This window comes from Oncorhynchus tshawytscha, linkage group LG33 (assembly GCF_018296145.1).
Source record: "Oncorhynchus tshawytscha isolate Ot180627B linkage group LG33, Otsh_v2.0, whole genome shotgun sequence".
Taxonomy (NCBI): Eukaryota; Metazoa; Chordata; class Actinopteri; order Salmoniformes; family Salmonidae; genus Oncorhynchus; species Oncorhynchus tshawytscha.
This window is the reverse complement of record NC_056461.1, coordinates 27,742,415-27,759,831: the sequence shown is the minus strand read 5'-3', so window position 1 is coordinate 27,759,831 and position 17,417 is coordinate 27,742,415. Positions and strand designations below refer to the sequence as shown.

General features: G+C 44.5%; 1 protein-coding gene across 4 annotated transcripts in view; it reads right to left on the bottom strand.

Moving 5' to 3' along the window:
- Nucleotides 1-17,417, bottom strand: part of LOC112231060 (leucine-rich repeat transmembrane neuronal protein 4-like) — a 134,496-nt gene that overhangs the window by 105,306 nt on the left and 11,773 nt on the right. For all 4 annotated transcript variants that reach the window (XM_024397589.2, XM_024397588.2, XM_042311547.1 and 1 more), the window contains one exon: nucleotides 15,478-17,039. In XM_024397589.2, coding sequence (XP_024253357.1) covers nucleotides 15,478-17,031 — 1,554 coding nt within the window. In that variant the 5' untranslated portion in view covers nucleotides 17,032-17,039. The remainder of the gene's footprint in view (nucleotides 1-15,477; nucleotides 17,040-17,417) is intronic.

Sequence of the window (17,417 nt, the reverse complement as noted above, 5' to 3'; positions counted from 1 at the left end):
TGACCACACACCTCCCTCTGCAACTGGATACAGCCACCTGGTTTCTTCTGCTGTACTCCCTGTTCACCAATGACTGCATGGCCATGCACGCCTCCAACTCAATCATCAAGTTTGCAGGCGGCACTACAGTTGTAGGCTTGATTAACAACAACAACGAGACAGCCTACAGGGAGGAGGTGAGTGCCCTCTGTGTGGTGTCAGGAAAATAACTTCACACTCAATTTCAACAAAACAAAGGAGATGATCGTGGACTTCGGGAAACAGCAGATGGAGCACCCCCCTATCCACATCGACGGGAAAGTAGCGCCTCTTCAACCTCAGGAGGCTGAAGAAATTTGGCTTGTCACCAAAAACACTCCCAAACTTCTACAGATGCACGATCGGGAGCATCCTGTCGGGCTGAATCAATGCCTGGTATGGCAAATGCTCCGCCCACAGCCGTAAGGCTCTCCAGAGGGTAGTGAGATCTGCACAACGCATCACCGGGGGCAAACTACCTGCCCTCCAGGACACCTACACCACCCGATGTCACAGGAAGGCCAAAAAGATAATCAAGAACAACAACCACCTAAGCCACTGCCTGTTCACCCCGCTATCATCCAGAAGGCGAGGTCAGTACAGGTGCATCAAAGCGGGGACCGAAAGACTGAAAACAGCTTCTATCTCAAGGCCATCAGACTGTCAAACAGCCATCACTAACATTGAGTGGCTGCTGCCAACATGCTGACTCATCTCTAGCCACTTTAATAATTAAAAATAGGATGTAATAGATGTATCACTATCCACTTTAAACAATGCCACTTTATATAATGTTTACATACCCGACATTACTCATCTCATACGTATATACTGTACTCTACACCATCTACTGCATCTTGCCTATGCCGTTCGGCCATCGCTCACCCATATAATTTTATGTACATTTTCTTATTCATTCCTTTACACTTGTGTGTATTAGGTAGTTGTTATGAAAATATTAGATTACTTGTTAGATATTACTGCATGGTCGGAACTAGAAGCACAAGCATTTCGCTACACTCGCATTAACATCTGCTAACCATGTGTATGTGACAAATAAAATTTGATTTGATCCAGGACCTATATACTAGGCGGTGTCAGAGGAAGGCCCAAAAAATTATCAAGGACTCCACTAACCGAAGTCATAGACTGTTCTCTCTGCTACTGCATGGCAAGCGGTACAGGAGTTTCAAGTCTGGTTCCAAAAGGCTCTTTAACAGCTTCTACCCCTTATATGAGACTACGAAAAAATTCATCAAATGGCCACCCGGACTATTGAACCCCGATCCCCTGCTGCAAAGAAACCACTACTGAAGGACTCCAATAATAAGAAGAGACTTGCTTGGGCAAAGAAACACGAGCAATGAACATTAGACTGGTGGAAATTTGTCCTTTGGTCTGGAGTCCAAATGTGCGATTTTTTTGTTCCAACCGCTATGTCTTTGTGAGACGCGGTGTGGGATGATCTCCACATGTGTATTTCCCACTGTAAAACATAGAGGAGGAGGTGTTATGGAGTGGGGGTGCTTTACTGGTGACACTGTTTGTGATTTATTTAGTATTCAAGGTACACTTAATCAGCATGGCTACCACAGCATTCTGCAGTGATAAGCCATCCCATCTGGTATGGGCTTAGTGGGACAATATTTGTTTTTCAACAGGACAATGACCCAACATACCTCCAGGTGGTGTAAGGGTTATTTTACTAAGGAGAGAGATGGAGTGCTGCATCAATGATTCCCTATACTATTAAGTTCTTGTTTTCTCACATAAACTGAAATTGAGCAAACAGTGTAGAACTAGGAAATTAGCGATTTCCACTCGATAACAACAGATGAAAAAATCAATAGGCAAATATCACATCCAATCACAACATTGGCGGTTAAGTAGTTAAGTAGCTATCATTCCACTATTAGCGCCAGATATATTATGGACCTTTTCTGAAATTTCTATACAATAATTCAATTAAATCCTTTGTGTAGCACCTTTTAAGTTAGATCCAAACTGTATTTAACACCATGGATACATTTTACGATGAAATTGGACCCATCTACAGTACAAACTGTTCACTGTGTCCCCTAAACCAGTTAGGCACATTCCTTCATATTATGTGGGATTGCACTGCAGTTAAAAGCTTTTGTGGAAAAGTTACAAAACTAATTTAGAAGTGCATGAATTTAAATATTCAATGCTTTGCAACTATTATGATGATAGCCCCTTGAATCTCTCAATCAATTAGAGAAGATTACTGCTGGCAGGCAGCACTGTTGCAAAACAAATGTTGGCTTTAAGACGCCAACCACCCCACTCTCTCCCATCAGTTTCTGTTAGAAGTTCAAACATCAGAATTATCCACAGAGAGAATGAATGGTGCTAGTGAAGGAAGAATTCAGGCCTGGACAAATATATAAGCAGTGGTATGGGGGAGGGTGTCGGGGGAGACTCAGGGGATGGATAGGTGGAAGGGGGACTGATGGGTAACCTCGGTTTGCTGGGTGGAATGGTAAGGGGTTGGAGGCATTATAAAACTAAATAATAAGTTGGTCACAAAAAAGAAAAAAGTAGATAGTTTTCCAATTAAAGACTTATGATGGAGCATGAGGGTTACGGTCGTTAAGTCTGCAGCCACACCACGGTGAGCCACCACCGCTGACACCAGCTACACCGCAGAGCCACAGAGCCTCACATACTGTAGAGCCTTCATAGACTGAGCGGAGGTCAGCTGGCACAGGAGGGAGAGATGCAAACTCTCCAGGCTTTTACAGACCAACTAGAGAGAACCAAGCAAACCAAGAAACACTGGAACATGTAAGGCAGAAAGACACCATCTCTGAAAGCAGCAGCTCTATTTCTGGCATGACATGTTGCTTTCTACAGGGTACAGGTGCAGTGTTACACCCTGACCTGTCATTGCTCGAGGTGAGATTGGAGGTTGCTCTTTGCAGGACCATGCTTTACCTTGAGGACATCTCTGCCTGACGAGGCAACATTTCACAAAGTGAAACTCTAGCCTGTATCGAAATGGGCATGACATTACACAGTATAGAAGTTCAATCAAACCTTTAAAGTGGTCCAAGGTTTTCAAAGGCATGTACCTGAAACATATTCATCATAAAATACCCTCAATATGAACATCTTAAAGTATACATTATAAATAACTAGCTTATAAGCATTTCAGTGGTGCATATACAGTGGGGCAAAAAAGTATTTAGTCATCCACCAATTGTGCAAGTTCTCCCACTTAAAAAGATGAGAGAGGCCTGTAATTTTCATCATAGGTACAATTCAACTATGATAGACAAAATGAGAGAAAAAAATCCAGAAAATCACATTGTAGGATTTTTCATGAATTTATTTGCAAATTATGGTGGAAAATACATATTTGGTCACCTACAAACAAGCAAGATTTCTGGCTCTGACAGACCTGTAACTTCTTCTTTAAGAGGCTCCTCTGTCCTCCACTCGTTACCTGTATTAATGGCACCTGTTTGAACTTGTTATCAGTATAAAAGACACCTGTCCACAACCTCAAACAGTCACACTCCAAACTCCACTATGGCCAAGACCGAAGAGCTGTCAAAGGACACCAGAAACAAAATTGTAGACCTACACCAGGCTGGGAAGACTGAATCTGCAATAGGTAAGCAGCTTGGTTTAAAGAAATCAACTGTGGGAGCAATTATTAGGAAATGGAAGACATAAAAGACCACTGACAATCTCCCTCGATCTGGGGCTCCACGTACCCCGTGGGGTCAAACTGATCAGAAGAACGGTGAGCAAAAATCCCAGAACCACACAGGGGGGACCTAGTGAATGACCTGCAGAGAGCTGGGGCCAAAGTAACAAAGCCTACCATCAGTAACACACTACGCCGCCAGGGACTCAAATCCTGCAGTGCCAGATGTGTCCCCCTGCTTAAGCCAGTACATGTCCAGGCCCGTCTGAAGTTTGCTAGAGAGCATTTGGATGATCCAGAAGAAGATTGGGAGAATGTCATATGGTCAGATGAAACCAAAATATAACTTTTTGGTAAAAATTCAACTCGTCGTGTTTGGAGGACAAAGAATGCTCAGTTGCATCCAAAGAACACCATACCTACTGTGAAGCATGGGGGTGGAAACATCATGCTTTGGAGCTGTTTTTCTGCAAAGGGACCAGGACGACTGATCCATGTAAAGGAAAGAATGAATGGGGCCATATATCGTGAGATTTTGAGTGAAAACCTCCTTCCATCAGCAAGGGCATTGAAGATGAAACGTGGCTGTGTCTTTCAGCATGACAATGATCCCAAACACACCGCCCGGGCAACGAAGGAGTGGCTCGTAAGAAGCATTTCAAGGTCCTGGAGTGGCCTAGCCAGTCTCCAGATCTCAACCCCATAGAAAATCTTTGGAGGGAGTTGAAAGTCCGTGTTGCCCAGCAACAGCCCCAAAACATCACTGCTCTAGAGGAGATCTGCATGGAGGAATGGGCCAAAATACCAGCAACAGTGTGTGAAGACCTTGTGAAGACTTACAGAAAACATTTGACCTCTGTCATTGCCAACAAAGGGTACATAACAAAGTATTGAGAAACTTTTGTTATTGACCAAATACTTATTTTCCACCATAATTTGCAAATAAATTCATTAAAAATCCTACAATGTGATTTTCTGGATTTCTTTTCTCATTTTGTCTGTCATAGTTGAAGTGTACCTATGATGAAAATTACAGGCCTCTCTCATCTTTTTAAGTGGGAGAACTTGCACAATTGGTGGCTGACTAAATACTTTTTTGCACCACTGTACTTAGATTCCGACTCAACATGCGAGAGATCAAACACATTGGATGCCATGATCACATTATCCAAGGGCAGAAAGTAAAGAGATGTTTACATTTCATGACTCAAAGAGAGAGCTTCACCTCTATCCATCCCTTGACCATTACCTCCACTCCTCCATTACCCATAATCCAACAAAGTGTGTCCTCCCCCATGGAAATGAGAGGTCACAGATGAAAAAGAGTGGGTGATGATAAAAGAGAAAGAGAAAAAGATCTGGCGAGTGTCCTGTTGAAACGCAGTGGGAGAGAACTATGACCTTGATATGCAAATAGACCATCTTTAGAAAAAATAATTATCTTAATCTATTCAGCATCATTTTTCAGTCTTTATTATATATCCAAAGGGGGTTGGGAGTTGTCTTTTACATGCATGTGAGCAATTAAACACCATTGAGGAACAGCCAAGTTTTACATTGGTAAACTTTTCCTTAATGCCTGCACTTTCAATAATAACCATAAAGAACTGGTTATGTGTCATAATAAACTGAGATGAAAGTTAATTCCACAATGTGGTATTATCATTAATACGATGAAGTGCTATGCTGATAAATGAGTTCATGTTGATAAAGGTCAAAATCTTTTCAATTAAAGTGAGCCTGTACATGTTTTTCTTTTAGCATTAAATAGCCAAGTCATTCTTATATCAACACTTTTATCACTTTTGTTATCCTTAATCTGGCATCAAACTTCACTGAAGACATTTGACAAGGAGAAACCCGGATCAAAACCCAAATTAATCATGAAGTTCATCAAAATAGCAGCATGGCGCTAGAGAATGTTAGTCATGATCAGCAGTACACTCTGAATGATTGGTCAGGCCAGGGAGGGCTGCTATGGAATAACAGACTTAAGCCATCATTATGCTGGTAACAGACAGAACGCCTGGGACATAGAGAGGGAAACGTCAGTCATGCCGACATCTTGCCTCCCAGCATAGCTGGCATGGTTTAGCAGCAGCAGCACCAGCCACAGCAGCTAGAGCCACAGCCTGACATTCCAGTCTAGCTGGAGGCCACTCTCTCTGTGTTCACCAATGGCATGGGCTGTGGTCCACCAAAGTGATGCATTAGTAATCGACACAAACACGGAGGGAGGTGCAGTGTTCGGGGCTCTGTGCCATCACGCAACACAATGACCACCTGCCTCGCAAGACACGCCGCAGATCTCCCCCAAAACAATGTAAGACCAAAACACCCGCAGCCCTACAGCTGGGCTTTTGTCTCGTCCTCTCGCCGCGACACAGGCGACAGCTCAGACACCTACACCCTCCGCCTAAGCTGCCCTCCACAGCGAAAAGAGCTTGTTTATCACCTTGCAGCATATTGTCACCGTCCTCACAGGCCGAGGTAGAAAGATGGCAAAACAGACAGAGACAGAGAGACATAGAGAGAAAGAGAGAGAGCACTGGAACTTGCATAAGAGAGGGGACATAGGCTAATTAAGGGAGGCTGGATTAATTAGGCTTTCAGTCTGACTGCCTCTCATACTCCCACTGAGCTCAGTGCCAGCTCTCCCCCACACCCCTACGTCTGCATATTGTTACATGGATTTGCCTGCTTCATTCGTTGTAATGTGCTGCATGTTCCTCGTCATGCCTTAGCTTGCACAATGGGGCGTGGGAGCTTTACACTAGGTAAACACAAGGTAAAGGCCAATAATCTCAGCAGAAAAACAAGTTAACACTAACTGCATGGCTGTCAGCCTACGGGAGACTAGGAGGAGAATCGAGGTCACATAAATGAGCACTTCATTTGAAGAGGAAATAAACACGTCTAACTTAATACTCTCTCCTCACCAGATGCACTGCCAGAACCCATCATATAGGCAAGAAAACACGAAGTCATGAGCTCACTCACTGAGCACTGAAGGGGTATAGGCTGAGGGTGAGTGTTTGCAGTGCTAAGACACTTACACCCACGTGAAGTGCAATGAGTCAGAGGGCAGGGCTTTGACAAAGCAATCAAATTAAAATCCCTTTATTAGGTTAAAAAAAAACTTTTTGTTGAGTGCTCCAAGAATACTTCAGGTCTCTCCAAAAGGTATTCTTGGGTTACAAACTTCAAAGCTTCCTCAATAATCCTGCCCTTTGTTCCCCTGCCTACACACTCATCTGCCAACCCTACTGCAAGTAATTTAATTTATTATCAATGGATCAAAATCTAGTTTATGCAAGTACCAGGGAGAGGGGGCCCTTACTACTTGTAAAGACAGAATATAGCCTCCCCACTGCATTCAAGAAGACACTTTCAATGGCTCTTGCATCACCCTGCATAATCAAAACAGAGGGAGAAGGCTTTGCTGAGTGTTCCTTTGGTTCATTCTACTCCCCACACAGACACAGAGAACAGCCAAGCCCCTTCAGCCCTTCCCCACCTAACATCCTTGGCCCTCTCCATGGTGGAGTATGACAAGATTAATATTCATCAGGGTCTTGGCTTTGCCAAGCTCCAGGGAAAGGTTGGGGAAAAACAAAGTGGAAAAACCTGGAGAAGTCCATTTCTGGCTGATTGACGCCCGGCCTGGCAGCAAGTAATTCATTTTGAGGGGGAAGCACAAGTGTCCTTGCACCGGCTCCCAGCACAAATTTATGATAATCCTAATAAATTATGATGCGCCACGCAGACAATAAAAACTGTGATTGGCACTAAATAAAGCAGGCTGTACCTCTCAGGTCAGAGTGAGAACTATGTGCAGCCAGGCAGCCTGTCTCTGTCCACATCTCTCCCTACAACTATCCATCTGTCTGTCTCTCTTTCAATAACTCTTCACCTCTTCCCTGCTCTCTGGCTTTTGCCCTTCCCTTGCATAGTTCTATTTAACTGTGTATATTTCAGCTCAGTTGGTATTACTTCTACCTAACTGCACTTCTCCTTTATCTCCTCTTCGAAGTAGAATGAATGAACTGGTAAACATAATCACTTTAAAAGTTTTCAAAGTTAAATTATTATTTTTTTACCAGAAATGCAGATACAACAGCTAAAACATGTTAAAAAATGATTTGGAAAGTGTTCTACCGGTATTTCTGTGAGACAGGATTTAAAACGTTTGCAAGAAGGAGGTTTTAACTAATTAAACTATTGGCACTCACCATTTACCAATGAAAATACATTTTCCTTTCTCTGTCCTACATTCTATCCATGCTGACCTACTGTATGTATTTTGGGGGGGTGTTTTTTTTATTTATTATTGATGTAATTCACGCTTCAACTGATAGCCAGATTGAAGTCGCCAGTTTTAATCTCACTCAAGCACTGCACTGTCTACCGCACGGATTAATCCACTTTCATCATCTATAGCGGTCAAACTAAATCTGGTATTCCACTGACTGTTGATTACTGCCTTTAACATGCCCATTATTATGTGCAAATGGAAGTAGTGGGCCTTGATTAAAACAATAGAAAAAACTAACAGTATTATCTGCCTAATCCTTTAATGTGAAAGTGGTTGGTTTATCTCTGCTCTGACATGGAAATGCCAGCGTAGCTGCCACTGGGCCACATCCTTGGGTCAAACCACAAGGACATCCACACTAGTCACAGGCTTACATTAGAAAATAGCCGTTTCTCTTACCCTCCTGAGTGTGCAAAGACATAACTCAAGGCATTATGACCATATGAATCTCACTATCTTGTAAAAATGGGAGTCAGCTGAAATGTGTCAGCGGAGAGAAGCTACAGTAGCAATTCAGAAATGCATTAAATGAGAGAGAGATTTAAGCCTAAGAGAAATGGACTCAAAGTAGTGTGTGGCATAGTCTGATTAAAAGTGCAGCCCCCCTTTGCACTGATTACGCTGCATTTTGGAAAGCTTCCCACTTCAGATAGTAACAACCCAAAGCAAAAGGCAACATGTCCACTGATCTTAACAGGACATGCAGTACTGTAACTTGAATGGACTGATGAATGGTCTGAAATAGAAAGCAGAAGCCCCATCCCTTCAGTTTGAGACTCTAAAAACTCTATACCCTCTACAGATGCAGCCATCAAAGGCTAAACAGCTGTTGGTATTATATCTCTATCACTGGAAATGAAGCATGATTGATTGGCCACTGATGCAAAAACAATCAGAAAGTACCAGATGACACCATGAGGGGCATTGTGGGATATATTCCCCATAGAGGTCAGAGGGTATGAAGGCTCATTTTAAGAAAATCTCCACATACATTCCCGTGAGTTATAATAATCATCACCATCATCATTTGGTGGGTGCTTATATTTGTCCTGTTTCACACATGTATAAGTGCATATTACATGCATGTGTGAAATGGACAATCTGTTTTTTGCATATCCCACCTCCCCGTGAAGCACCCTCAGAAAGTGGAGTCACAACCATGGTTACGAATCGCTGGTTCTGGACAGATTTCCAAGTATAGTTACCGTCATTTCTGTCCCACAATGATATATGTGATTGAAATCATGAAGAGAGGCTGAGTGGAATTCTGCATTATGTATCCTCTCTTTTATTGTAATCAATAATTATGATCTTCCAAGAGGCGATCAATGAGTTGGATGTAGGGGCTCTGGTCCATAAGTGTCCTTGCTGGCGTCATGGCACAATCAATCCCAAACATATCCACTGCTGATTTTGTCAATGAAGACCTTTTATTACCTTGCTAATCTAATCGATGAAAGGGAACATTATATTTCAAAGTGAAAGACGGACATAGTATATATAACATTTATGGCAAGCTGTGCTCTCAGGGTTGCTTCATGGGCCAGATAACTCTAGAGAAGGTATGTGGGTGAGTGCCCACGCTCCCTCATCGAACCCTCTCTCTCATGCTCTCTCTCGCTCTGTCTCTCAGTCATGCCTCCATTGCTTCTCTCTACCTCCCTCCCTCCCCCATATCTCTCTCTCTTGTACCCATTCATGCCAGTCAACACTTGGTATGCATGACATTGATGAAAACACAGGTTGTTGAGACGGTAAACGACTTCAAACACGTGTTTGAATCTATCCTGTCCCTCTGAAGTGAAAAGGCTGTACGCTGGACATGTGAGGGTGGAATACTAAACCACGGCATGGGAGAATAGAGCTCATCAATCATGAGTGGCATGCATTTTCCTGCAGTGGAATGCAGCCAAACAGCATTAGAGTCTATGCAGCAGCAACAGTAGCAGTACTGCCATAGAGCAGGAGCCTGGCTGAGGCTAAAGATAGATAGATAATTAACTAAACATGATGTGTGCTTGAAGAAGCATGGGAAAAGGGTAAAAAAATTAACTAATATATGAGAACTCGAAGAATAGCCTAGCATGAGCCAAAGGTTAGTTGTATGTGCCCACATGTACATATCCTGCACATGCAGTCAAGCAGAGACACGCACTTAAGCACAGGAAGAAGGTATATGAACTGTGAAACTGTGTCGTACGCCATAAGCAGGAAAGCATGAATTCAACTATATACACTACATGACCAAAAATATGCGGGCACCTGTTTGTCGAACATCTCATTCCAAAATCATCGGCATTAATATGGACTTGGTCCCCCCTTTGCTGCTATAACAGCCTTCACTCTTCTGGGAAGGTTTTCCACTAGATGTTGCTGCGGGGACCTGCTTCCATTCAGCCACAATAGCTTTCTTGAGGTCGGGCACTGATGTTAGGCAATTGGGCCTGGCTCGGAGTCTGCGTTCGAATTCATCAGAAAGGTGTTCGATGGGGTTGAGGTCAGGGCTCTGTGCAGGCCAGTGAAGTTCTTCCATACCGATCTAGACCAACCATTTATTTATTTCCCCCCAATTTCAATGGTGTCGGGAGGCAAAGGTCAAGGCATGCATCCTCCAAAACATGACCCGCCAAACGGCGCATCTTAATACCCACATGCTTAACCCAGAAGCCAGCCGCACCAACGTGTCAGAGGAAACACCATTCAACTGACGACCGAGGTCAGCGAAGCAGTGCCTTAGACCGCTGCAACACTCGAGAGGCCCCTCGACAAACCATTTCTGTATGGACCTCGTTTTGTGCACGGTGGCATTGTCATTCTGAAACAGGAAAGGGCCTTCCGCAAATGGTTGCCACATAGTTGGAAGTACAGAATCGGCCTAGAATGTAAGTGTGTGCTGTAGCATTAAGATTTCCCTTCACTGGGACTTAAGGGCCTAGCCCGAACCATGAAAAACAGCCCCAGACTATTATTCTTCTTCCACCAAACTTTACAGTTGGTACTATGCATTGGGGAAGGTAGCGTTGTCCTGATATCCGCCGAACCCAGATTCATCTGTCAGACTGCCATATGGTGAAGCGTAATTCATCACTCCAGAGAACACGTTTCCACTGCTCCAGAGTCCAATGGCAGCGAGCCGTACACCACTCCAGCCGACGCTTGGCAATGCGCATGGTGATCTTAGGCCTGTGTTTGGCTGCTCGGCCTGTGTTTGGCTGTTTGGCACTTCAGCACTCAGTGGTCCTGTTCTGTGAGCTTGCGTGGCCTACCACTTCGCGGCTGAGCCATTGTTGCTCCTAGACGTTTTCACATCACAATAACAGCACCTACAGTTGACCGCTGCTCTAGCAGGGCAGACATTTGACAAACTGACTTGTTGGAATGTGCCACATCCTATGAAGGTGCCACGTTGAAAGTCCCTGAGCTCTTCAGTAAGGCCATTCTACTGCCATTGTTTGTTTATGGAGATTGCATGGCTGTGTGCTTGATTTTCTACACGTGTCAGCAACACGTGTGGCTGAAAAAGCCGAATACACTAATTTGAAGGGAAGTCCACACACTTGTGAATATATAGTGCATTCCTCAAAAGTGAATCTATGAGTAGTAGTGTGTCACATCATGATATATTCAGCACAGCTTGCCTCAATAAGTTACAGACATACTAATTGACTCGGTCTTAATTAGGTTAAAGGATTTGATATTGGTTTGATAGGATACTTCTTCTCTGTTGTTTCCACTTTTGCCTTGCAGTTTGGTCCAGCCAGAGAGGAAAACAGGTCAATCTGCTGGACTTTGCTCTACAGACCTCTGATCTCCCTAAAAAAATGCGGCAGTGATCACAGGATGGACAGCCGTCTGTGGATCCATCTTCTAGTCTGGATGGCTTCCGATTTCTCGGCCTGCCTAACTGCCTTTTCTGTCTGTGTGTCCACGTTCCCTACCATCTATGTATCCTGCCCTGCAAACTTATCTGCTTTCACCTGTCTTGCTGCCAGCCTACTGTTATACCTGCCTCTCTGCCTATCTCTCTGCCTACCTGCCAGCCTACCTCTGCCAGTATCTCCAGCTGTCTATCTGCCTACCTGCCAGCTTGCCTGTCTGCCTGTCTGTTGTGCCTGCCTCCCAGCTCTCCAGGCTGCTGTGCCTCCAGCACAGGATGCCTCTAATGGCACCGTCAGCCACAATAACCTGACAAGGTTATTTTTGTCCGTAGGAGAAAAAGGTCTGCATTACAATCGCAAGCATCCAGATACGGAACTGCAACAAAAAGTCTAACACATGCAAGTAACGCATACATGAATTGACACAGCAACCATTAACATAAAGTACCTGAAAACACACATAGTCTTTTATAAATACTGAAATACAAGTAAACCTATATGCTACAATTCTCTATGCCGCAGTAGGAATAAACAAATTCAGGACACACACATACCCTGGGGTTGGATATACATTACCAGAGAATAGTGGCCAATCATGTTATAAAATAACTGTAGAGGCTTAAGTTAAATAAGTATAAGTATATTTTAAAAGGAAAAAGAGGAGATAAGGCCAGAGAATAAGAACGGAAGATGTAGAGATAATAACATGAGCAGGACAAGGAGAGAAATAAAGAAGGAGAGATAGCCAGGTAGAGAGTATAAGTGCAGAGTGCCAAGTAGGAGAGCAGTCTTTGCTTCCTTTCCAGGTAATGTGATTGCTATACCGGTGATCTAACACCCTCATTAAGAACGGATCAAACAGAGCTGCGAAAGGCGACGCACCGAACCGCAGTGTGTAAGAGACAGGATTAGGAGGATGACAGAGTTGTTCTCTCACTAGCAGTGAATGTTTGAAGTCTCACGCATGCCTAATTGTCGACCGAAGACACTAGCATCTATACGTTTTTCTATAATATTTTTGCCCCCGTCAAGCCTCAGAGTGTTTGAGGTGTATTGGCTTTCAAGCAATTCCCAATCTGACTTTATGACCTTGATATTGATAATAAATAAATATACAATTACCTCAGGGAAGACCCTGATGTCATTACAAAAAAGTATCATTTTATTTTAATGTGAAGTTTTTGTATCCTTTTAGCAGACACTGTTTTGCTTGTCACATTTTCAGGCCTGAATAAATATGAGAGTTGCCAAAAGGAGAAGGGGAAAATAACCTGAAATTGCAGTGGAATATTAATGTATCTTTTACCTTTGTACTTGCTGAAGAACCATTTTGAGCAATTACCTTCCATGTAAGGCTAACAGTTTGAGGAACAAAGTATTTAAAAAAGCATATGAGAGGGCCAACTCACCAAAGCCACAAAATCCAGACAGACAGACAGACAGACAGACAGACAGACAGACAGACAGACAGACAGACAGACAGACAGACAGACAGACAGACAGACAGACAGACAGACAGACAGACAGACAGACAGACAGACAGACAGACAGACAGACAGACAGACAGACAGACAGACAGACAGACAGACAGACAGTTTTCAAAGGCAAGAGTCAGAATACAAAAAGACACTTAGCATTATCAAAGCTTAACAGTCACATTGAACACAGAGAACACTGATCTTAGACCAGTTTATTCAGATCCGTATTTGAGGCCATATGCAAGTTACATGTATCTGAGAGAAACAACACATTATATATAATACAATCCTAAAAATCAACCAACCTTTTTTAGATGGTGCAACTTAGAGGACAAAACAGACAGGAGGACATGGAAACTTTTACATTACAATGAAATGTATACGCTTAGTTTATCTCTGTTGAGACTCTGCCATGTTGTCAAAAAAGAACTGGACATTTGTTTATTTTAATTTTAAACATTCCCAAGCAGTGGCACTCCTTCTGGGAGTTTCAGACACTGCATCTTTGCAGTAGTACATGTACCACTGTGTGGTGTGTGGTGTGTGTTTGTCTATTTTGTTTAGAGGACATGTTGCTGTAAATGGAAATGTTGCAGTCCTACATCATACTTTGGACATCGTTAGTGACTCATACTATAGAGCAGCTAGCTAATCATTTTAGAATAAGGTTAGCATCTTATAGTAAGGTTAAAATGCTTTGTGACATTTCAGAGCTGGGTTGGTCCCTTTTTTTGTTTTCACTATAATGTGTGTGTGTGTTTGTTTGTGGGGAGGGGTTTGAGAGGTGTGTGTGTGTGTGTGTGTGTGTGTGTGTGTGTGTGTGTGTGTGTGTGTGTGTGTGTGTGTGTGTGTGTGGCTGTGTGTGTGTGTGGCCGTGTGTGGCTGTGAGGCCGTGTGTGGCTGTGAGGCCGTGTGTGGCTGTGAGGCCGTGTGTGGCTGTGAGGCCGTGTGTGGCCATGTCTGAAACCTGCACTTGTGTTCTAAATAGCAGGCATGTGGGGTTTGTGAAAATAGAACGTCTTGTAGTATGTGACATTTAGAAAATGTTGTATGCTTTAATTGCCAGGATGTCATACTCATTTCGGCTTTCATCCACTAGAATTTGCTGTTCACTATTGAGGAAGAGAATCGTCCTTCTAGACCCAAGCGTGTTTGACAACAGCTGATAATCACATAAGGTGACATGCTGTACCAAAATGAACTAACGGCTGGAATAAACGCAACTTGTGCATTAGATGACTCATTATCAGTGTAGATGAGCCTAGTACAGTATGCTGAGATGTGTTGCTTACTGCATTTGTTAAACTAAACAGTGCCTTTTAAAAAGCATTAGCACACAGCATGCCATTTTAGTAAGTAGTAGGCAAGACTACGGCCACGGTCTGTGTGAGTGTGTGTAACTTACACCTGTAATTATGAATGTAAGATGAAGAAAGAGAGGCAAAGGTGGAATTGTGAGTCATTGCTATATCAGGAATAAGATGAAGTCATCAATGGAGTTTGAACCTATTTGCTGTCACAACAGTGACCATTAGCATCACGAACATGTGTCTAGGGACGAATCCGAAGAAAGTGGCTCATCAAAAACAGACCCGAGATAAAGGTAAACACACACAAAACAATGCCTTTGCCATTTTGGAGAAAAAAAACCTGCACCAAAATAAGCAATTGAAACTACCTCTCAGAATTCATGGAAAAAAGCTATCACTTATCACAAAAAGCCAGCAGCACACTTTGAGCTAGTGATATTATTTAGGATCGTAAATGTAATTGTTTGTACTTATTTGTTTGTACTTATCAATTTTACATCAAACAACGTTTTCCTCTCAACAGAGACAAGGGTGTAAGCGAATACCGAAACTCTTCTTTGAACACAATGAAAACTACTCAAGGAAATCCCAAAGCGATCCTAAAGCGACGCGTAACTTCTACCCGTCACAACACACCATTCCTAACCTCTAAAAAAGCGATACAGTCAATCCAAGAGGGGAGATACTAAAGTAAAAGCCACAGATGTTAATATCTATCAAAAGCAGTGTAAGAATTTACCTCAGATAGCCTCGCTGTGGAAGAGATTTGTTTAGAAGGGGTGGCGGGTGGTGTGGTTCATACCTCGCATTCCCTGGAGCCTGAGATGGTGCAGGTGCAGGAGCCAGTCCCGTTGACAAGCACGTCCATGGCCTCCGAATTGGTGGGCTTGTAGTCCACATAGTACTCCTGCAGTGGGGAGCTCAGCGTGTGCTCTGTCTCTCTAGCTTTTTTCCGCCGTTTGCGAGCCGCGGCAGAGTGCTCCTGCAACTGCTTGACGCTGCTGGGATAGCGCTTCCACGACACATAGATCACCAACAGGATCATCGCCACAGACAAAAACAGGGCAACGCTCCCCGCCACAATCTTGTGAAAGGACACAGGCTCAAACTCATGCTCAGGTGGTGGTTCCATGGGTGGGGTGACAGCTGAAGATGTAGGGCCACCTCTAGATCCCTCTCCCCTCTTCCCAGCTCCGGTGTGGGGCGTGGGGTAGGCTGGGTGGTGTTCTGTCTGGTCTGGGCCTTTAGAGGGGGTGGGCCGGGTGCTGGCTGTGAGGGGTGTGATGGCGGTAGCCCGACATACACCGTGGGTGTCTATGGCATCCATGACCTTCTCACCTTGGGCCTCCTTGGGGGCGGCGCAGATCATGGTGGTCTCCTTGTTCCCCTTGAAGTTCCTCAGCCAGACCACCAAGGGGCAGATCACAGGGCCACAGTCCCACACATTCCCCGCCAGGCTGATGGTGGTCAGGGAGATCCAGGCCGACACGGTCTCCTGGGACACGTTGGTCAGTTTGTTGGAATCCAGATTGAGTGTTTGAAGGTTGGGCAGGCATTGGTAGACAGTAGCATCCACCTCTTGCAGATCATTGCCAGACAGGTCCAGCTTCTGCAGGGAGGTCCAGGTCCAGGTTAGGCCCTGGCTCATGGAGCGGATGCGGTTCCACTGCAGGTACAGCGCCCGCAGGTTGTAGAGGCGTGGGAAGTGGGAGAAGTTGATCTTGGAGAACTGGTTGTGCTCCAGGTGCAGCTCAGTCAGTTTCAGCAGGCCTGAAAAGGCGTTGCGGGTGATGCTGCGCAGGCGGTTGTAGCCCAGGTCCAGGAACTCCAGGTTTCTGCAGTCCTGGAACAGACGCACAGGGATGCTCTTCAAGGAGTTGGAGCGCATGTGCAGGCTGAGGAGCTTGCGGAGGCCCTGGAACTGGCCCGGCTGCAGGGCCGCCAGTTTGTTGTAAGACAGGTCCAGGTTGCGGAGGTTGGGTATAGGGTGGAAAGTGGTGTTGTGGAGCATTGTGATCTTGTTGGAACTCAGGATCAGCTCCTTGAGCCTCCGAACGCCTTGGAAAGCCAGTACGTCCACAGAGGCAATGTAGTTGTGGTCCAAGTAGAGCCAGATGAGCTGGTTTAGGCCCACAAACTGTCCGGCTCTGAGACTCGCCAGACTGTTGTAACGTAAGGACAGGCCTTGGCAGCCCCCTGAGAGGTTCTTGGGGACATCACGAAAGGCGCTTGACTCACAGTAGACGATTTTCCCATCGCAGCGACAGCTTTTGGGGCATGGGCGCTCGCTGAGGGATGGAGATGCAGCCAGCCACACCTGCATGAGCAGCGGTACCATCAGCCAGCGGCGCCGCATAGCAGAGCCTGCAGAGAGGGACAGATTGAGAGAGAGAGAGAATATCACTTTTTACTTAAAGCATCTAACAACAACCCATCTGTCACGTTAAATGTGGGTGGCAATGATGGTCCATGTTATTATCAAACATGTGGGTCAATTATTCCTCAGCACCCAAGACTACCACTACCTGCTTACTGTTCAGATATAATGTATTCAACAGGTGAAGAAAATTGTGGTTTTAATTTGGTTTTAACTGCAACCTGTCTCTGTCTGAATTGAGTCTTCCCACAAGCCGCCACAGTGCTTAAGGCAAACAAGAGAAGTCATAAAAGCAACCCGGCTCCCAGCAAATTAACATTCAGGAGCTGGCGGTTGTGTATACAAATCCAGAGGAGTATCAATTT